At 40.2% G+C, this 23,341-nt stretch overlaps 1 protein-coding gene across 4 annotated transcripts in view; it reads left to right on the forward strand.

The window, feature by feature from the left end:
- LOC129709791 (synaptotagmin-like protein 1) overlaps positions 1–23,341 on the forward strand; it is a 52,154-nt gene that overhangs the window by 21,801 nt on the left and 7,012 nt on the right. For all 4 annotated transcript variants that reach the window (XM_055656382.1, XM_055656383.1, XM_055656384.1 and 1 more), the window contains 8 exons: positions 298–364; positions 5,874–5,910; positions 7,874–7,941; positions 8,641–8,823; positions 11,880–12,046; positions 18,010–18,112; positions 19,385–19,546; positions 21,782–21,860. In XM_055656382.1, coding sequence (XP_055512357.1) covers positions 298–364; positions 5,874–5,910; positions 7,874–7,941; positions 8,641–8,823; positions 11,880–12,046; positions 18,010–18,112; positions 19,385–19,546; positions 21,782–21,860 — 866 coding nt within the window. The remainder of the gene's footprint in view (positions 1–297; positions 365–5,873; positions 5,911–7,873; positions 7,942–8,640; positions 8,824–11,879; positions 12,047–18,009; positions 18,113–19,384; positions 19,547–21,781; positions 21,861–23,341) is intronic.

Consider the following 23,341-nt stretch of genomic DNA (forward strand, 5'->3'; position numbering starts at 1 on the left):
CTATATGGGTATGTGCTTTAGTGAAACTGCAATACAGATGTGAGATGGATATGATGGAGTCGAGCTGTTACATGGCTAGATTGAGCATGAAATTAAAAGAGTGAGCAAGAGTACAGCATGGGCACAAAGCTAGAGTGAGCGTGGGAGGTGAGAATAAGAGTACAAGGATGCACTGCAGCTACAAAATGTGAACCATGATATAATGTGGGTGTAAGTCTAACATGAGGTTGCAATACAGGCGTGATGCTGATATGGCTTTAGATCATCTTTAAAAGCCCCCGTTTCTCCAATTTACAGGTTATTTGATGACATGAGAAATGTGGCTTCAAATGAAGAGACTTTTACTTTTGACACCAATACGCAGGTTAGTTCTTTAAGTGATTAAATCTAGTATGTTGTGTATCAGACTGCAACTTTCAACAGGCCTGATATTTCATTGATGAGTGAATTGGAAAATGAGCAGGAGCTTTCCTCTGAAAATGAACTGATGTGATCAGAGACCTCGTGGAGTCCGCAAATTTTCTCTCCCTTCACAATGAACGACTACTGAAGTTCCTGACTTGTTGTGTCCTCTTCACGGAGCCCTCATTTATCAAGGATGTTGAAGCTGTGAGGAAGGATGTAATGGATGCTTTTAGTGTTGGTACATTTGATGTGAAGAGAAATTAAATAAATGAAAATAACGTTTGAAAGAGATTTTAAAGGTTTGGAATAGGTAATGTCTTTCACAGAGACAATAAAGACTTTATGGGCTAAAATGGCTTTCTGTGCTGTTAACTGTCTGATTCTATGATGCTTTTACTCCGAGTTTTCAGTCTTGACTTCTGCTATGTTTCATGAACAAGCTTCTGAACTGCCTTCACCTCTATCTTGCCCACCTTTTGTCTCTTCACTCTCAGCCTACCTGCAGCCTGCTCTCATTCTCTCTCACTGTTACTTTCTGCTCCAGCCACATTATCAACTGGAGCTGCAGCTTTTACTTTGAAAGAGATATTCAATTAATTGCACCCCTCACCTTTACTGTGGCTTTTCAAATCCAATTCAAATATTTAGTCATATCCTTTACATAAGATACAATTGAATACACTTTCACAATCCTTCTTTTGCAGAACATTCTAGTTCTCCAAAATTCACCATGTATATACATTCCTATGTTACCTTTAGTTCCTTTCCAAATCCTCTCAAATCTGAGCCCACGTTACTGGTTCATCAATTCTCATATTGACTTTCTCTAATTTAGGAACAGAAATCCTAGCTTCTCCCCTTGCCTTTGTGTGTATATAATCCTATGGTTTCTCATGCATTGCTTCAAATCGGTACCACGTCACCATGAATCCAATTTTCTTGATGTTTCATTGTGCCCTTATAAACCATCTCAGGGGGAGAAAAATGTAAAACCTGGTGTAATCCTGCACTAACAATTGGGAGAGCACTAGGAAGATCTCCAAAGCTGAAATAATCTCCAAAAATAAAGTGACAGTTAAGATATGTTGCAAGTGCAAGAAACATCTGCTAACGTGTAAAGCTTTGGAAACTTAACTGAATATTCTGTCGAGTAGTAACAGAAATGATATTGGAAGACGCAAGGAAGTACAAAGTAATTAGAGGCATATGGACCTGGAATGGAAGCAGGCCACTTGGTCTCTCAATCCTGCTCCACTATTTAAGATGATGGCTGATTTGATTGTAACCTCAACTCCACATTCACGTGCGCATCCACCCAACCAAAGTTAAAACACCGCTGTGATCCCCGTTTGCCAGACAGAAAATAACACATTTTTGCCTGTTCTCTGTTTGTAGTCTACTCGCTAATCAACTCTCCTTGCTAAATGTTACCACCTGCGCCAAGAACTTTTATTTTCAGCAATAACCTTTGATTAAACAAGGCAACTGTGCAATGGTAAATAATCACCTCGGAGAAAGTAGAAATGTAATATTACACAAAGAGAGACAGAGCCTGAGGCAATTAAAACAAGCAGACTGGTAACTGTCCAGAAGCAAAGGAAAATGTGGATACTGGAAATAAAAACAGAAAATGCTGCAGTTGCTAAGTAGGGAAAGCACCTTCTATGCAGAGAGAAACTGGTTGATGACCTTTCATCAGAATGGGAAAGTGAAAAAACAAAATGTGTTTGACTTGCTGAAAGCGGGAGGAGTGGTAGAGCCCAAAAGGAATGTTTGTTATGCAATGGAAACCAAGATTGTCCAGACATTAGAAATGCTTTTGGTATCATCTAAGAGAGAATGGTGAATGCTTATTAATCCATCAGTGATCTGTCTGGAGGTGTGTGAATAGAGAAAAATGAACAAAGCAGTAGAGAGATTTAAAAAAAAAGACAATGTTGGAACTGTAGTATGCAAAACACCAAGTTGCTGGGAATTTGCAATAAAAGAGAATGATTTCAGGCAGAATCTGTGTGGAAAGAAAAACTGAGTTGATGTACAAGTAGATGGCCTTACAACGGAACTGACCAGTTCTGATACAAACAGGAAAAGCTGGTCACCGGAAATCATTGAATTCAATATTGAGTCCCAAGAGCTGCAGAGTACCTCGACGGAAGAGAGATTCAGAGCTTCCAGTTGCCCATTAATTTAATTCTCCATCCAACTTCCACTGTAACCTCTCTGCCTTTGGCTTCTTAAAATAAAACCCAATTAAGCTTGAGGAATATCAGCTCATCTTCTTCAAAGCATATGCAGCCCTTGGGATTCAATATTGATTGCAACAATTTCAGATATCCAGCTTTTTCTGTTCATATCAGAACTGATCAATTCAAATATAAGGCCATCCACCTGGAATATTAGTTACGTTTTTCTCTCTGGACAATTGCTACCTGACCTCCTGATGAATTCTGGCATTTATTTTTCCAGCAATCGCGATGTTCTGTATCTAACAGTTCCAACATGGTACTTGTCTCTCTCACTTTAATCCCATCATTCATCTCCACCTAGTTATACTCCAGACAAATCAGCCATGATTAACAAGCATTCATCACTTTGGCTTAGACTGTATGAACAGCATTTCTATCACGTGGACTGCTTTGGTCTCTACCATATGACAAATTCCCTTTGCTCTCTTAAGTCCTACCCATCTCTGCAACGTAACACACACCTGATTTTTATACTTTTCCCGTTCTTTTGAAAGGACATCAACCTGAAATTTTAACTCTATTTCTCTCTTCACAGATGCTGTTTGACCTCCTGAGTATCTCCAGGTAACTATCTACCTATCCCCTTTGTATTATCTTTAGAGTTTGGTGTTAAACTGGACTTACCAAGTATTTAATATTCATGAAAGGAAATGCACTTGGTGACATAAATTCGAACTGTATTTTAAAAAGTAACTGATCAAGAAACAAAATAGAAATAATCCAGGAAATGATAGTTTGGTGAGCCTCACACCAGTAATAGGGAAGCCATTGAAAATGATTATTTGAGGCAGGATCTAGTATCTGGAATAGAATGGGATGATTAGGGACAGTCAGCATGGCCTTGTTGACCCACACCCCTCTGGCTAGATTCTTATTTTGTTACGTTGGGAAGAAGGTACATGTGCCTGAAACCCTGACCACCAGGTTCAATAAAAGCTTCTTGCCAGCAGCCATCAGGATCGTGAACATTGCACAACACTAATCACTATCTCAGCAACTATAACGTTCTAGGTGCATTTTTGATTGCACTACAAACTTCGGGTTTTTTTTGCACTATTATGGTTACCTCGTATTACAATTATTATTTGTTTATTATTGATTATTGTCTATTTATCTGCGTTATTTCTCTAATTGGCCTATTAGGCTGCAGCAAGTAAGAATGTCACTGTTGTGTTACTGATGCATATGACAATTAAACATTCTTGACTCTTGACTACATGTTCTGTGTTAATAATGAACTAATGATTAAGTTATCTATCAGTTGAAGATAATCAGATAATTAATTAAAACACAGCACTGCAGTCACTGTGTCGGTGTTACTGTTTGTAGGAACATACAACAATGCATAAACAAGATGCCAACTTACAAAAAAAGACACAAAGTGCTGGAGTAACTCTGTGGGTCAGGCAGCATCTCTGAACAACATGGATAGGTGACATTTCAGATTAGGACCCTTCTTAAGACTTCTTTAAACAGCAAGCCTGCCCCAATGACAACAGTTGCAGAAAAAGTCGCTCTTAAAATATTCTGTCCCAGAACCTTATAGTTGGAATCTGAGCTAACGTCCATTAAGGGAAGAGGAGACAGAGAAGGAAGTAATAGATTATTTATCAAGATCATAGTTATACACAGATATAAGTACGAGTGTAGGAATGGGGGAATTTGATTGCTAGTTAGAGTGTCTGTAAGACTGAATAAAGTCAAGCACAGCTTATGTCTAATACGTACAGAATGCAATACTTGCAATACTTGCTGATAAAGTCTGTGACATACAGCCAGAATGTCGATCAGAGAGAGGACTCTGAAGCAGGAAGTTGTGTAAGTGGAAGTAACGCAGAAGAGAAAGACTGAAGTAATAAGGGTTTTGTAATTGGGATGTTCAATAAAAATCTTTGCAAATGAACACAAAAACAAATGCTAAACCAACTCAGCAGGCCAGGTAGTATTTGTGAAAAAGGTGTTAATATTTCAGGATTCTGTAAATAGTTTATGAATACCAATATTTAATCATTAATCGTATTTTGAAAACCAAATGATTTTGAATTCTTTACACTAAAGTGGCTACTTTCACTTTTCCCACAAATCTTTCCCAACGATTAATATTTCTTTTCAGTTTCTCTGTGGGCTCTCTGTAGCTTACTTTACATTAGAATATATTACTTCAGTTCAAATATCCATTATTGATAAAGATTTTGAATTATCGAGACCTAAGGGCTGATCCTTTTAATATTCCCTTGTTATAGCCATCCTGAAATCCCTGCCATCCCTGAACTAACTTGTTTATTCCAACTTTTTGGTCACCCTTTTGTCTCCTAGTGATAGGTGGATGCAGGTGAGGGGGTGGGGCTTGATTTGTCAGAGCGGGCAAGAAGACTGGCTAGCAATGTAATCTTTCCCAGCAGACAAATACGCAGAGTACTGTCTGCAGACATAACAGTTTCACCCTTGGAGAGAGATATTCCAAGCCTGGCCGATGCCTCGAACAACCTCTCTTCTGTGGATTATCTTCTCTATTACAATACAATACAATACAATACAATTTATTGTCATTTGAGCCTCAGTGAGGCTCAAACGAAATTCCGTTTCCACAGCCATACAAACAAAGACAATTTCCTACAGACATACACACAACGTAATTCACACAAACATCCATCACAGTGAACCCACTGTGGTGGAAGGCAAAGTCTTTTCTCTCCCCTGTTCTCCATTTCTCTCCTGATGTCCAAGCCCCAGGCGGGCGATGATAAGTCCCACGGCCATTTTAGGCCATGCCGGGCGATTTACGGCCCCGCTCCCGGTCTAAAAGTCCCAATGTTGGAGCCAAGGTTACAGCCCAGGATTCCTGTCTGTGAACCTTGGCACACATTCCCTCCCCTCTTCTGCCTCTCAGACAACCATCTACTCATTACGGCACTTTTGCAAGTTGCAACGATGGTACTTATGTGGTAGGTATGTTCCTGGAAGGGATGGATCCTGAGCCTACAGCTCTGCAGCCACATACAAGTAAATAATTCCTGTAACTTGTGTTTAAACCACACGATGTTTGACAGTCAAATCCTGCAAATGCTATTTATGCTGTTTGAACATTCCCAAATTGAAGTGAAATAGATGTTGAATCAGCATCTAAAAATGGTATTAATGTTACAGTTTTAACCAAAGCTCATTAAAGTTCCTCCAAAGTGCTATTACTCTTGTGTAAATTATTTATCTTTTACTTTTCAGGCCCAGCATAATAGCAATGAGGCTTCAATGACAAGAGGTAAATTTGAAGGGTGTGTGCTGGAGATTAAGGCTGGGTCAAATACTGGGTGTGTGGCAGAGCTCAACGCCAGGTGGTCTAAGATAAGGATTATGAGTGGCAGTTTCGGTGTGAAAGTCGGTTTCGTAGAATTGAAGGCTGGAATTCTAGGGTGGATGTGTGGTTTAGCTTTTCTACTTAAATAAATATTTTTTCTTCCATTGTCAACTTTTTAATCTTCCAACATTCACATTTTCAATTGAGGGCATTCTGAAACCTGTGTCAAATTGGGGAGGCAGGGATAAAAATGGTCCTGCGTTTGGTGGAGAATGGCTTCCTTCTGGTCTTACCAGGGAGAGGACTGAAGGTGGGGTGGTCCAGCCCGTGTGTGTAAAGCTAGCATGAGCCTGGGACTTGCGAGGGATGGTCGTGGAAGGTTCATGTATTGAGAGAGTGTCTTGAGAGAGACACCAGGCACTGTAGCTGTTGGGGAATCCCAAACACTCACGGTGGGTACATGAAGTAGGTGGTCGTGTGTCCACATTTTAAAGTGTGCCATCCAGGACTGAGATCAGGTTTGAATGATTCAGGAGAAGGAATGTCAGAGAGCAATGGCATGTATGGTAATATGGGAAAGGTGGCGTGTGTGTGGTGAATTTTTTGAAAGATCACTGCCTTCGCAGATAGAGGACCAAATCTGGGTAGGGCAGAGGATTCAGGAGCTTGTGACCAAGAATTAGATCTGTAAGAATTTCTGCAGACATTTAATGCACAGGAAATTCTAAGCTGGGTTGTTGAGATTGTATTGAAAGTTGGGACTTCAACTTGAGGCCCTGGAGGATTGCAGGGCCAGAGTAATAAGAGGAAACAACGTGGTTTGGGAAGAGAGAGTTGTAGATTGAAACATAGAAACATAGAAACATAGAAAATAGGTGCAGGAGTAGGCCATTCGGCCCTTCGAGCCTGCATCGCCATTCGATATGATCATGGCTGATCATCCAACTCAGTATCCCATCCCTGCCTTCTCTCCATACCCCCTAATCCCTTTAGCCACAAGGGCCACATCTAACTCCTCCTTAAATATAGCCAATGAACTGGCTTCAACTACCTTCTGTGGCAGAGGATTCCACAGATTCACCATTCTCTGTGTAAAAAATTATTTTCTCATCTCGGTCCTAAAATACTTCCCTCTTATCCTTAAACTGTGACCCCTAGTTCTGGAAGTTCTTGAAGCCTGAACCTCAGTGACAGTGGGGAAATTAATTGTGAGGAAAGTTGAGGAGTGGGGGAGAGCTGTCAACATCTCTAGGAGGTGAAGAAGGTGGTGAGGAGATTGTGGCAGATGAAGGAAAGATGAGTAGCAAAACTTACTGTTCTATCTCATTGCAGCGGTGTGAAGACCACTGATCATAGTCATACAGCTGGGAAACAGGCCCTTCGGCCCAACTTGCCCATGCCAGTCAAGATCCCCCATGTACACTAGTCCCACCTTCCCACGTTAGGCCCATATCCCTCCAAACCTTCCCAATCCATCTACCTGTTCAAATTTATTTTAAATGTTGTTATAGTACCTGCTTCAACTACCTCCTTTGGCATCTCATTCCACATACCGACCATCCTCTAGGTGAAAAAGGTGCCCCTCATGTTCCCATTACATTTTCCCCCTCTCACCTTAAACTGATCTTCACTCCCAAGGATAAGTGCCCTAAGTTTCCTCATGACTGATTGAAGTCAAAAATCAGATTGCGATGCAAGGGGGTGACTTGTGAACGAAAGAGCCTGACTGAGTTTCTAGGGTGGCACAAAAACAAGAAATGGTAACTCCATTTCACCCTGGAAAAAAGTACATTTCCAGTTGCATAATGCTGAATAAAGTGTCATAATACAACTTCTATAACAATACATGGTCACATTTACTTTGTGTGCACATTTTAGATGTATTTTATTGCCATTTGTAACCTGATTTGTAACCTTTATGCTCTAGATGCTGTGGGCAGTGACTTGTTGAGAGATGAGGAGGACCACAAACCGATGCCAGTTATTACAGTGCAGGTACAGAGCACGACACAATTCCCTTTCCCGGCAATTCACAGGCACTGAACCATGAGTCTTGTCTAAAACGCGTGGATTTGTTTATTACTTGTTAGATGTTAGTTTGGAACAAAATTAATTTGCTAAGCAAACAAAGATAGATGGAGATCGAAGGCTGGGCATGAGCAACAGAGGTAAGAAGAGAGGTAAGGAAGGAGAGGAAAAGGGAGGGAAGAATGGTGAAGAGGATGAAAAGAGTCATACGAGAACTGAAGTAAGAAGGAGAGAAGAAAAAGGGGAGAAGGTGACAAAGATAAGAAAAACAGTGAGGAGATAGAGATTAGGCGAGGAGAAAGAGGAGGGTAAAACGAAAAGGCAGAGAATGGAAAGAAAGAAAGTGAGAAAGAGATAAGGAAGAGATTGGGGAGAGAGAGAATGGCAAGGAATAGAAGGAAAGGGTCGGAAAAAAGAGGAGTAAAGGTAGAAAGTTAGAGGGGAATGATAGGAGAAGAGAGACCAGGGTATTAAGTGAAGCTGAAAAATAATTTCAATGGCTGGATGATGTACATAGGATTTCACACACCAGCCAGGAGATGTGCTGCTTTTTCTTGGATACATTTGAAGCCTGGTACTAGTTATAATGAAGCACTTTGTTGAAGTATTTGTGCAGGTTGCTGATCAGGTTCATATCCTTATTTTTTATTTTCTTGCCAACTGCAGAATGATGATGATGTTGATGATGATGTTGATGATGATGTTGATGATGATGACACTGTTAGTTCCAAGTACAATAAAGAGGCCAACTTGCAAATTGAAGGTGTGGACAACAAAAGCTCAGTATCCAGTTTGCAATCCCCTGCTGTAGACGTCAGCGGTTCGATGTCCAGTTTCCAGTCTGCTGGTGTGAGTACCGATATTAACTGAGGATTGCTGCTTGTGAACCTGGGATGTGTGTATGTTTCACTTCTGCATTCACCATATGTAATGGCGTTCAATCCATGCTGTGGTACACATGGATTCAGACTGGAGTTATAGCGTGTATTTGGCTTTCTTGGATGTCTGCTTCATCTGTGTATGTTCAGTGATGCCGTGGATTTCAATTAATCCTGTGTTTATCACAAATCTATAGGTACTTAAAAGCTGCTTTTTAAGTTAATAACCAAAGATTTTTGGAAGAAAAATGCACAAATATTTTTGCTCTTTGGGCTTCTTTGTCTGAGGTACATTTCCATTTTTCCATATTTCCAATATCACTGGAATACATTGAAATGTGGCATCATTCATGCTTTATAAATGTTTCCCTTCATTTACGGTATAAGGGTATTGTAGGCAAGGGTATTGTCCATTCCAAACTCCCCTTGAGAAGGGGTAGGGAGCTACGTTCTAAATGTAAATGTATTTTTCATCTGCCAGACTCACGACGAGCAGCAATTGGACAAATAATTGGTCTTGAATTGCTGATAGTTTATCAGTGCTGCTGTCATTTAACTGGTTACTCTGGTCACGTTGAACATCCCAGAATGATCTCAGAGTGAATCTGACTGGACATTTTTTTACTTTAAAAGCTCAGTTGCTGATGGCATGTAACACATAATATTAACACAAGGCTCAAACTGTGCAGGTGCACAAAATGGCATGGGAAATGTTGAAGTGTTGCCAGAAATCATTTCATTGCCTATCAGTCATGGCCTCTCTTCCCAACTCCATGTGAACCATACACTGTCTGTTAAAAAAAAATCAGTCTATCTCATCCTCTATTGATCATACCGTCAAGGTTTCAATGTCAGTTTATTGTCACATGTACCACTTAAGGTACAATGAAATTTGAGTAACCATACAGCCATACTAAGTGAAAAGCAACAAGACACACAACCACATAAAAGTTAACACAAACATCCAGCACAGTGGATTCCACACTCCTCACTGTGATGGAAGGCAATATAGTTCAATCTTCTTCCTCTTGTTCTCCCGCGGTCGGGACATTCAAACCACCCACGGTCGGGGCGAGCAAAGTCCCCACATCTGACAATCAAAGCCCCCGTTGAGGTCATCGAAACTCCCGCGTCGGGGCGGTTGAAACTCTCTCTGCGGCATGGAGCTCCTGAATCGGCCTCTTCTTACCAGAGACTGCGGGCTTTACGATGTTAAAGTCCACAGGCCCCGCGGTTGGAGCTTCGATCCCCGGCAAAGGGATCGCAAGTTCTGCAATGTTAAAATCCCGCAGACTCCCGCGGCTTGGAGCTCCGGGTCGGTGTCCAGGAAAGGTCGCCAACTCCACGATGTTAGGCCGCAGTGCGGACGGAGATACGATACGGAAAAAAATCGCATCTCCGTCGAGGTAAGAGGTTGGAAAAAAAAAATAGGTTTCCCCCAACTGCCCCTCCCCCCCCCCCCCCCCCCCAACCCCCACATAAACAAACCAAGGACACTAAACCATACAACATACTTTTTAACACATACTATACATAACAAAATAGAAGAAAGGACAGGCAGACTGTTGGCGAGACAGCCACTGCTGGTGGCACCACCCGGTGTGAATAAGCATTGTAAATAAGCAGTTGATGTACATTTAAAAGAAACTGTGTTGTTTGCCTATAAACAGTGCATACTAAGCCTTTTTGAGCCCCATCATACAGCCACTTTCCTTTGCAAACCATCCTAAGTGCCTGGGTAGGTTTCTAGTTACAGATATGGATAGAAAAATGGCACATGGAATTTAAGGTGGGCAAGTATAAGGCATTGCAATTTGTGAGGTGGTACATAAGAGGAAGTATACAGTTAATAACAGGACCCTTAACAACCTAGAGGTACAGAGAGATCTTAGGGTCCAGGCACATTGGTCCCTTAAAGTAGCAAAACAAGTAGAAAGAGTGGTAAAGAAGGCGTATGGTATGCTTGGTATGGTGTGGGTGGAAATGTCAAATATTATAGAACATAGCTTTAAAGTGAGAGGAAAGGGTTATAAGAGATGTACAGGGTAATTTTCTTTTTCACACACAGAGTGATAAATGCCTGGAACATGCTGCCAGAATGCTGGTGGAAGCAGATACGATAATGGCATTTAAGAGGCTAGACAGGCACATGAATATGCAGGGAATGGAGCGATATGGATCATGTGCAGGAGGAAGGAATTGGTTTTAATTGGCATCATATTTGGCATGGACATTGTGATCCAGAGGGCCTGTTCCTGCACTGTTCCAATCTGCCTACAAGGCACAAATCTGGAATAAGATGAAACACTCTCCATTTGCCTAGATTAGTCAGCTCCCACAATGCTCAAGCAGCCTGACATCATCCAGGACAAAACAAATTGTACAATTGATATTCCTTCTCCCACTGCAAACATTCATTCCCTGCATAATCATCAAACTGTGACTGCAGTGGATACCATATACAAAATCTGTTCCATAACTCATGAGGACTAGGGATTCAGGTTCACTGGAATATCACCACATGCACATTCTCAAAGTCGCACATTGAGTCATACAGAAGAGAAATGGGTCTTCCAACCCACCAGCTGTAATCCCACCCCAAATACTCATCAATACTGCTTACACTGACTTGGAATTGTATAACAGTTCCTTCATTACCTATGGTTTAATTCCTAGAACTTCTGGTAAATAGGGATACAAATGCTAATCTTGCCAGTGACATCCAGATTTATGTATTAATTATTTTTTTCGAAGCATTAATGAGTGAATAAATAAAGATACAGATGAATCTCTAAGCTTTTGTTTTGCACTACATCCATCAGCACTGTAATCTGATTTTGTGTACGGTACAATATTATAACTACTGACATCAGTAGAGGTCTTGAAATTTACTGCATCATATTAAATGTGACCACACACTTTGGGACTGATAATATCCATTAGACTACATCAATATTTCTGATACTGACACACTGGCAAATGAGAGAGAATGCATCACTAATTGCTCCTGTGTGTTCTATTTTGCAGCTCAGTGGCAGTATGATGAGTTTGTACAGCAACATTGATCTTGGATATGTGGATGTGAGCGGCAGTGTCACTTTCTCACTCCATTATAATGAGAGCCATAATGAGTTTCAGATTCATGTGGTGCAATGCAATGATCTAGCTGCAGCAAAGAAAAATACTTCTAACCCGTGAGTATGAACCTGTAGTTAAAGGTCCAATTATTAGTGCTCTGATCCAGTACATAGGAACATAGAAACATAGAAATTAGGTGCAGGAGTAGAGGCCATTCGGCCCTTCGAGCCTGCACCGCCATTCAATATGATCATGGCTGATCATCCAACTCAGTATCCCGTACCTGCCTTCTCTCCATACCCCCTGATCCCCTTAGCCACAAGGGCCATATCTAACTCCCTCTTAAATATAGCCAATGAACTGGCCTCAACTACCCTCTGTGGCAGAGAGTTCCAGAGATTCACCACTCTCTGTGTGAAAAAAGTTCTTCTCATCTCGGTTTTAAAGGATTTTCCCCTTATCCTTAAGCTGTGACCCCTTGTCCTGGACTTCCCTAACATCGGGAACAATCTTCCTGCATCTAGCCTGTCCAACCCCTTAAGAATTTTGTAAGTTTCTATAAGATCCCCTCTCAACCTTCTAAATTCTAGAGAGTATAAACCAAGTCTATCCAGTCTTTCTTCATAAGACAGTCCTGACATCCCAGGAATCAGTCTGGTGAACCGTCTCTGCACTCCCTCTATGGCAATAATGTCCTTCCTCAGATTTGGAGACCAAAACTGTACGCAATACTCCAGGCGTGGTCTCACCAAGACCCTGTACAACTGCAGTAGAACCTCCCTGCTCCTATACTCAAATCCTTTTGCAGTTGTATTATTTGGGTAAAACACAAAGTGCTGGAGTAACTTAGTGGGTCAAACAGTATATCTGGAGGGAATGGATAGGTGTCATTTTGGGTTTTCGGCAATCTGAAACGTCACCTATCCATTCCCTCCACAGATACTGCCTGACCCACTGAGTTACTCCTGCACTTTGTGTTTTACTCAAAAGATTTCAACTTCCGCAGTTCATTGTGTTTCTGCTTTTAGTGGGTAAAGTAATTTGGTTCAGAGGTACCTACCTATAAAAGTAGGTGTGTTATCCACCCCAAAAACATGCACTCATTTGCTGTAATTCTTATTGAACTAATCATAGCCATGTCCTCACAGTTAAAGGTTCTTGTTCTGTTCTTGTTCCCAAATTGTTACCTCTGGCATCCCTCAATTTCCTCCCTATTTCTCATCTGGCCTTAATTGTCTGCCGCACAGCATCAGTACCATTTCAGTCACTAAAAGCCCTGTCCCACGGTACAAGTTCATTCCAAGAGCTCTCCCGAGTTAAAAAAAAAATCAAACTCGTGGTAAGCACGGAGAATGAACGTAGCGGATACGTCGGAATTCGAGGACGTCTCTTAGCGGCTTTTTACGCGAACGGCAGGTACTCGGGAAGACTCGCTAACGGCAGGTAAGCACGGGAAGACTCGTTAAGATTTTTCAACGCGTTGAAAAATGTTCACGAAAGCCCCAAGTACCGACGAGTGGCCATTACCGTAAATCTTCGAGTTCGAATCAGGGCAAACTCGGGAGAGCTCTTGGAATGAACTCGCACCGTGGGACAGGGTTTTAATGAAGCCAGGCATTATATTATGGTCATCAGGCGAGGCCATTCTACTATTTATAATCTGTCAGACTGTTTGCCCAGCATCCAATGGTGAATGAGCAGGTGATTCCTTTAATTAAAATCAGAAGGCTTGGTCTTCAATAATCTTCAGTCTTGTCAGAATATCAGATATCAACACTGTCCCTCCCTGTTGTAATTGTGTGATGCTGAACCACTTTGCAAACATATATTTGGCTCCAAAATAAGCTCCAGAATTATGCTACATGAAGAGTGTTTATTTTTACCTTCACAATACTTTATTCCCCAACTCTGCTCCAATACTTGTTGGCCCAGTTGATGCACATGATTAATTATTACCCCAATGTTTAAAATGTAAAACTAGTGTTCAATGTTTATCTCCTTCCATGCTTATTCTTTACCTATCACTAGTGCTTCCAGCCCTACAATCCTCAACTTCTGCTCCTCTCCACTTCAGACAACACCAACTTTAAGTGTTTAAGAGGGAACTGCAGATGCTGGAGAATCGAAGGTTACACAAAAAAGCTGGAGAAACTCAGCGGGTGCAGCAGCATCTATGGAGCGAAGGAAATAGGCAACGTTTCGGGCCGAAACCCTTCGGTTTCGGCCCGAAACGTTGCCTATTTCCTTCGCTCCATAGATGCTGCTGCACCCGCTGAGTTTCTCCAGCTTTTTTGTGTAACCAACTTTAAGTGTTCCATCGTTGCTGACTATGCCTCAACACTTCTGAATTCCTTCCTAGAAAATCCAGTTCAATGGAACCAGGCTTTGTCAAATTTTAATATATGTATATTAATATACAGATTATGATGGATGCAGCAATTTTAAACGGTGTTAAGGGTTGATCACTTATTCAGATATAATTGGGTTTTGCAGTTAGCATTTGTGATTCAATTTAGCTTTAAATTCAACATCCTTTTTTCCTCAATGTTAGTCCGTGGGAAACAAATTACCAGCCAGTGGCAGTTGCACAATTAATTAGCTAGCAACCTATTAATTACTGCAGCAGGGCTATCTCAGATCCTAGGAGCTTTCATTAGTACAAATGTAGAAGGTGTTTGCTAATGCTCTGTCAATTCTGCAGAATACTGTTAATACAGAGTACTACACTTTAGTGATTCAGCATGATGAGGGAACAAATGGTGTTCTGATTTTTTTAAGATGGCGTGCCCCAAGAGTGGGGATAAAATAGTAAGATTTTTAAAAATCAGAGAAGAAAATATATATTTTTAAATAGTGCCATACCATCACATCTCAGTTGAGACGTATGTGGATCACATGTGATTTTGTTTCCTTTTTTAATATTTACTTCTGCAAAATGAGCTAAATTAATAAATAAGGGTTAGCAAAAATCCTTGCATTGCATGATACTTCCCCTATTCTTGACAGTGATCCACCCCCACCATTGGCAGCACATTTCAGGAGGTGATTACCCCACTCTCGGTAATGTAAGCACAGAGGACTGGGTGATTGCCAAACAGACAGAACAAATTAGCAAATCGGTGGTCCAGGAGACACTCAGTATACCTTTCTTTTCAACCAGTGGTCATTTCTAAATGTTAATGGGGGAGAAGGTTTTCCTGGAGAGAGGAGCCTAGGCCAAGACCAAAGCATCATGGGTGTTTCAGCTGCACACAGAGGGAGGGGAAATCCAAGAAAGCAATAGTTATTGTGAATTTTATAGCTAGGGGAGTAGACATGATTTTTTGATGCATGTTGCCCCCCTGATGTGAGGGTCCAGGATATTACCGAGCACCTACAGAACATTCTAAAAGAGTCAAAGCCAATGGGGAGGTTCATATTGGTACAGGTAGTAAAAAAAAAAGTTCTGAGGGCAGATTTAGAATTGGGTAAACAGAGTAAGAAGCTGATCTCAAAGCTACTAATTTCCAGAGTGCCTTATATCAGTAATTAGAGAAGTAGGAGCAGGGGCGGATTAAGGCTCACTGGTGCCCTAAGCACTGACCAATCTTGGTGCCCCCCTCCTTTCCACACTGATCCAGTCCATTTTAGTTGTTCACCTGTCTGACCAGATATACAATGCAGGTTGCAGCTGTACAAAAATGTATTCATATGATAACACAATATACTGTACAAACTAAGCCAAGCTTGGGCTACATAAAGTTCTACAAAAATGCAATACAACATCTATTTTAATATTTCACAAGTTAAATGTATCAAAGTTCCAATATTCATGACCTGAAAGGCATTTTTCTACATTTCATTTTCGCAAAATCACTGATAACATCCTCAAAATTAATACTTCTCAGAATGTCTGCTTGAATTATTAATATACACAGTGAGTCGAGTCTTTCTTGAAGCATAACTGATCTATTTGGGTTTTTTATACGTTTCAGTTGTGAGAAAGACCTCTCTGTTGTGCAGTTGGTGACCATTAATGTTAAAAATATTCTTAAGGCAATTTCAACATTTGGAAAGGCACTCTCTGGTTTGTCTTCTGTAATTGTGTTGTAAAGTTCCATGTGAGTGAAAGATGTTTTCTTGGTTGTTTTAAACTTATGAAGAACATATGAATGGAACTGCTGAAGCTCTGTAGACAAAGTGTTGTTCATGTCATCTGGATAAACATTAATGAGTGTTTGACAAGTCTTTGAGTACCTTTCACTTTCTGATAATTGGGAATTAGCACCTTGTTGGGTGGTATTAGGAACATCTGTCAGACAAGAGAATCTGTCTGCTATTTCAGTGACACCTTTCGTCTCCTCATTTCCGTTTCTAACTTTTCAACAATTACATAAAAAGTGGAGATACGGAATTTTTTACAAATCTTCATTCGTTTTTTTTTCTTTTCACCCTTTTCCCAACTTTGTGGTGTCCCCTTTGGCCCTGGTGCCCTAAGCACGTGCTTAGTCTGCTTAATGGTTAATCCACCCCTGAGTAGGAGGACAATACAGATGAATAGGCAGCGAGAGAGATGATATTGGAGGGAAGGCTTTAGATTCTAGAAATATTAGAAAGAATTTTGAGGAAAGTAGGACCTGCAGAGACTGGTTGCATCTCAAAAGGGTGGAAATTGATTTCCACACAGGCACTGAACAATGGAAAAAGGAAGAAAATTAGAGGAAGGCAAAGGAGATAAAAGGGAAAGTAGCAAGAATCAAACTGTAATGTTGATGGATTATTTTAGTAAATGGAGGCCATAGACACTGGAATTTAGCAGGATTCCTTGTGCTTTTTTTTAAAAATACATTAATGATTTACACCTACACATTGAGTGCATGTTAGAGGAAGGAGAAAACCTATAGACTGCAGGGAAGGACAAATGGTCTGATTTGTGGAGATGTAATTTCTGGTTTGTGCAGAAAATGTCAAATGGAATTCACTCCAGACATGTGAGAGATAATGTATTTGTGGAGATGTAACAAGGCAAGAGAATGCGCAACAAACATAAGCGGCAACTGAAAATAAAGGGACCCTGCAGTGTGTGTCCACAGATCACTGCAGGTGGTAGGAGAGAGCAGTAAATTGGTGCTCTCCCTGTTAGACAATGCATACAATTAAAGGATGTGTTTATGCTACATTATGCTTGAACTGTATAAGTTCTGAATCACACACATCTTTTAAAAATGTGATTGCAGAATGAACATTGACTTCTCTAATTTCAGGTAGTCCTTACTTTCTCTTCCCCTTCTCAGCTCTCCCTCAGCCCACTTGCTCCACCTCTTCCTTTATTCTTCCCGCCCCGCCCTGAAGCGTTGCCTATTTCCTTCGCTCCATAGATGCTGCCTCACCCGCTGAGTTTCTCCTGCATTTTTATGTACCTTTAAATCAATATTGCAAAGATTAGAAAATTTTAGCTGTGAGGTTAGATGGGGATGTCTTCTTTGGAAGAAAAGGAGGGCTGGGAAGAAACGTAAGAAGTACAGTGTATCAAGTCTTCTTCTCATCGAGTCCAAACACAAGATTAGAAGTTGTTGAGCCAGAGCTGAACACACTTCTCGGCATCTGCTTACAACGGTATCTGTCTTGTCGCTTCTTGGGAGCGGTGGTGGAAAGATTGGTGGAAACAGGGTCGAGACATGAACGCTCTTTCCTTGACCCCAGTATATCAAGTAAGGTGGGGCTCAGAAAGAGTAAATAGGAAGGATTAATTTATCGTGGGTCACCTCAGGGTGGGAGAGGCAGAAGCCTTCATCTAATTTAGGGATGCGTTTGAAAAACCATAATCTGCAGGGCTGTGGATCTAGTGCTGGAAACCAGGATTAGGCTGGAAATTGGCAAAGGGACAATGGTTGAATGGCTTAGCTCTGTATGATAAATATTTCATGAAGGTTCACTTCCCTTCTTTACTTTGCTCGTTGAAATGTGTTTATGAGATCAATCCATCCACATATGCTGCAGTTTCAGATTTTGTTCCTAACTGTACTGCGATCATCTTGGGACAATTAGTTACACCAGATGTCCTTTTAAATATGATCTTGCTAACTTTACTCTTTAATAGCTATGTGAAGAGTTATCTTCTCCCAGACAAATCATCTCAAGGCAAGCGCAAGACCGGAGTGAAGAAGAAAACCTTGAATCCTACATTTAATGAGTCATTAATGGTGAGATCAATGATTGTATTTTTATTTTCATTCACCATTCACCATTCATAAATATCTAAATGTTTCATTAAGTATTGCTGGACAACACTGGAGAAGGTGCAGTTTGTGGCAGAATGCTTAATTATTGATGGTTTCTGTGGAGTTTCTACATTAAACATGGACTGTGCAGAAATTCTAAAGTTGTTGGGAGTGTCGTGGTGTAATAATGCCAAACACTAACATTTTGTTTGTCAATCCAACTGCAAAGTGTAGGGCCAAGCGCCCCAAATGATGGCCTCCGAAATATAAATTGATGTTCTCCCACATTTGACATTTAATCATGTAACATTAGTGTCACTTCCAGCAAGTATATTTTATAATAATATTAGATTCAGGTTCAATCATTCTACCTTTCCAACCTGACAGATCATGCAGGGGTATATTGCAACATTGGCATCTTAACTATTTATTTAATGGATTCTCAACCCCCGTTCCCTTTCCACTCATTCTAGTTGTTTATTTTACTTAAACTTCTGTGCCTTTATCTCTGTTTCAAAGCTGTCCATTATGAAATGATCATTTCTATCCACCCCCACCACCACCAATAAACTGTTTTAAACCATCCAACCTCTTAATCTCTCAAACTTGCTCTCGTCTTTTAAGATGCTTTACTAACGTACAAATTGTTTAAAGCTTTTGCTCACCTGACCTAACGTCTTTTTGTGTAACTTGGTATCAGGTTTTGATTGATAATGTTCCTGTGAAGTATATTATCTCACTTTATTACATTGTAAACTAATGCCCCCAACATTGGTATTAAAGAAACATTGCAAATTCTGCCAAAGTATTTATTTTTACCCGAACATACCCTGACATGTATTTAAACTATTTAAAGATAAATGGTATTTACAGATATACAGACTAACATATATGACACATATACACTGTCACACTTGCACAACTGACACATACATTTACACATACACAAAATATATACTCTGCCACATGTATACATATGGCATATACATTCTGGCAAACATAATATGACCCTTAGGTGCAGAAATGTATGTTATATGTACTTTGTCATAAAAGCATAACACAACCAGAAATTAAAATACTTGTCTTCCATAGCTGTAACCGACACAATGCTCAGTGAGGTTTCTGTCTGAAACTATTTGCTAGCTAATGTACACCCATTATCTGTTTGTTTTTTTGTCGATTCACCAAAATATATTTAAAACATGCTATATAAGGTTGACTTTAACACTGAGTGTTTTTTTTTTTAAACCAAAGTATAAACTGGGAAAAGAAGAGCTGCAGACCCGAACTCTAAATCTCTCAGTGTGGCATAGAGATCGCTTTGGGCACAATCTCTTCCTGGGGGAGATAGAAATCCAATTAGAGCTTTGCGATTGGAGTAATACTAAACCGACAACCTACATCCTTCAGCCACGGGTAAGATTTTGTCACTGTCCAACACATGTTGACCTGCCTCAATGTGCTGTCCAGTTGTCCGGTTTGTAATTGTATTAACAAAATAAGGACTAAGAAACGGCTATTTCATCCAAGAAATGAAGCTTGCCTTTATCCTGTTGGTTCGGCAAAATATATTTAAAATATGCTTGGGTTTGACACAGAGCATGTCAAAGAGTGTCTATATGCACTGCAATAACTTTTGTTTTAACTGTTGCAAGCAATTCTGGAATCAAGCCAACTAAAATTCCATTCTAGTCTAATCAAGTGTGTTTCTTACACAAAAACATATTGGGTAAAGATACTTGAGTATGAAAAACCCGGATGCATCAGCAAAGTTAGGAATATATTTCTCCATGCAATCAAAGATTGCAGTTTGTCAGAAATCTGCTATTTCTTGTCAACCAGCTGCTAACTCTTCTGTTGCTCTCCAGTGGACCAGCCTGACTCATGCCAGGAAATAGCCCCAGCCTGATCTTGCAATCTGATTCTCCATCTTTCTTTTGTTGTCCTTTGAGCATTTACTTGCTCCAATAAATCAGGGATCTGGGGTACAGCTAAAATGTATATTGGTGTATCTAAAGAGGTGATATACAGATTTGTGACAACATTTTGAGTTTTAATGTTTCTGCTGTGGATTCTGTTGCCATGTATTTTGATGGGGCTGTTCTTGGCATGTTCATGACAGTAATAGGATTCCCAAAGAGAGCTCCTCATTCTTTTAGTGGATAAAATGTATGGGCATGAGCAGGATAGCTGTTGGACTCCAACCTATGGCCATTTCTCCCATTATGCAGTAAATGCATGAAACGTGTTCCTTGGGCTTGAACTAGCATTTGTATCCTAAGATACAGGAAAATCAAGTAAAATTCAAATGAGATTTTCAAGATTTAAATACTAGCTTGGACAACCAGAAAGATCCCAGGAGGATAGTATGGAAATTCCAGGCACACCCACGAATGTTTATGAACAAGTAATGGCATTGAATGTCAATAGTGGGCGACTAGACTTGCTCTTAATGGAGATAAGCATTGTCTACTGCTTGTGTGGAACAAACATTATTTGTCACAGCAGCCATAGAGTATAATACAGCACAGAAACAGGCCCTTCAACCTATCTTGCCCAAACCGGCTAAAATGTGCTTGTCCCATCCGCCTGGATTTGGCCCATATCCCTCTAAATCTTTTCTATCCATGTTATCCAGCCTACCTCTGAATGTTGTCTAGATCCTGATGTTTGTGGCAATACACTGCTTCATAACTTAAGAGGTAGAAATTGAATTGAACGTTGTGTGGCCGTTAGGGAACATAATGGAACCAAGAATTTGTGAGGATGATCGGGTCTAATGCACTATGTAACCGCTGCTGTGAAGTCCTAAGGCTCGGATGTGTGACCTATATTCACAGCCATTGTCCATTATGCAACTTATTTCACCAGCCAAAAGATATTGTTGGTTCCCATTAAGTTCAGTTTTACCTGGGCTCCAAGATACCACATTTAGCAAAATGCATCTTTGATGTCAAAGGTCTGTCAGTCCTGGAGTTCTGCTCCTTGCTTGCGCAAAGACCGTGGTGAGCTTCTTGAGAGTTGTTATTATTGCGCCCATTGAGATTAGAGTATTCCAGTACTCTCCTGATTTGCTTCTGACAACAGGCTGCAATTGAATAGAAACATTCAATAAATGGATAAGAATTTGACCTGAGTACTATTTTTACTTTTCCATAGATTTGCTAGAAATCCAACCACTTGGGCTTAAAAAAAAAAGCATTGTGTGAATTTCACATCATCATTATCTATAGGTGAAAATTAAAAAAAAGACATTGTACAAGCTGGAAATATAAAATTTGAAAAAAGGAAATTTGGGGAATTTTGGGAATACTTAACAAGTAGGACAGACAGCATCTGTGGAAAGAGTAATAGAGAATGAAGATCTGAGATGTTAATAGGTGATTTTCCAGGTATTTGGAGAGGCTACAGATTGGTTCCCGGCCTCTAAAGTACAGAAAATGCATTATTGATTCCTATTATGCATATTCTTCTCTGCACCATTCTCCACATCCAATACATTTATCATCATTGTCAATGATATCGACCAAACGGGTTATTTTTCATGCTGTATATGTATGTATGTATGTATGTATAAACCCTCTCTATACAATCTGTGAAGTAAAGTAGTGACTAACATGGACTAAAATCTGTTAATCTACTCTTGTGCAGATTGCTGCTCCACCAAACCCAAACCAAAGCAAAGGTCAGCTGTCCTTGTCACTAAAATTCGTCCCAGCGGGATCATGTGGTACGTTCAATCACACTATTATCATTTACTAATGACTATTGAACAGTCACTCCGAAGCCTTTCAGCTACAGATGACTTTGGTCTGGGCCTGTATCTTGGGGAACAGGTCATGAAACATAGGATTCTGTTAACGAGCTGTTACGCCAATACTCAGACTGACACAGATACATGTTTTCCACATCCTCTGTGAGGATAGGACACTACATCTAAAGTGGATGAAAATCTCACCTGTCCCACCAACCCAGATGGTAGTTTATACTGGCACTTCTGGAAGGACTAAACTGTGAAATTCATCATCATCATTATCCAGGCTACCTCGGTGTCTGTTGGTCAATATTAGTAACAAGACAATTTCCCCAAATAGCACTGTCTCTCCGATTGAGAAAAAAGCCTCCCCTACCATATTCCCTTAGCACTGCCAAACACTTTTCAGGTCGTTAGCTTTGGAGCCAAAGCAGTTAATTTTCATGTATTTCTCCATCTGGGACAAATATGTGTTGTGGTCCTGCTCATCAAAGTTTTTTGATCAAACTCAGTTTTCTCAGTTTTCAAGTAAAACCAAAACTTGCATGAAACTTATATTTTCAACGTACAAATGTGCTGAGGCATCCTTCACTCTCCCTCGCTCCACCCTCCACATTAACACTTACACATGGAATCTTTCCAAAGAGAAAGGTAACTCAAATAATAGTGAGCGAGATGATTTGGTGAAGTACGCAAGTCCCAGTTAAACATGGAAATTCTACAATTGGTGTCAGTAATTCTCTGCCCCGCCACACCATAGCATTTGGCATTTTTCTCTAACTTAGAGAACTTTCATGAACAGGTTAAAACAATACTCTCCAATGAAATGTTTATGTGTAATTGAGAGTTTAACACCATAATAAGCCATAATAACCGTGTAGCGGGTGTAGTCCTTTGGCCCGAAAGAAAGTAATTTTATATGTATGGCTTATAATGGCCAGATAAATAATTTACATTTTAATGAATATTAAGATCATTATTTAAATCTTTTTAACTATGTATAATATTTCAGATTCTATCATAATCTCACTTGTCCCAATCTTTAATTTGCTTGCTGTCAAACAATGATTGAAATATTAGGGTTTTTTTTCTTTTTATTTCCTTTTGATTTTTATTTCCTTGTGTTTGGTTGCTCATTTGGTTTCATTCCATTGCTGTTGGTGGATGCCAGAGACTCTGGACAGCAACTGACATTGGGAACAAATTGGGAATTTCACAAAGGTTGGTAGATCCGTGTGATTCCTTTGCTCAAGGTCATTCCTTTGCTCAAGGTTAAAAACTAGGGCTGTTGTTTAACCACGGATTTATAAAATACCAGATACAAATGGTAAATAGCTGAGGCTAATGGCACACCACTAAACCAAATTTGGTTAGCAACCGACTAATAATAATAAACTAATCAATTAGTTAATACTGGCTCTGTCTTCCAAGCTTTCAGTCAGCTAACACACTACCCC

The sequence above is a fragment of the Leucoraja erinacea genome, chromosome 26 (genome assembly GCF_028641065.1).
Source record: "Leucoraja erinacea ecotype New England chromosome 26, Leri_hhj_1, whole genome shotgun sequence".
NCBI lineage: Eukaryota > Metazoa > Chordata > Chondrichthyes > Rajiformes > Rajidae > Leucoraja > Leucoraja erinaceus.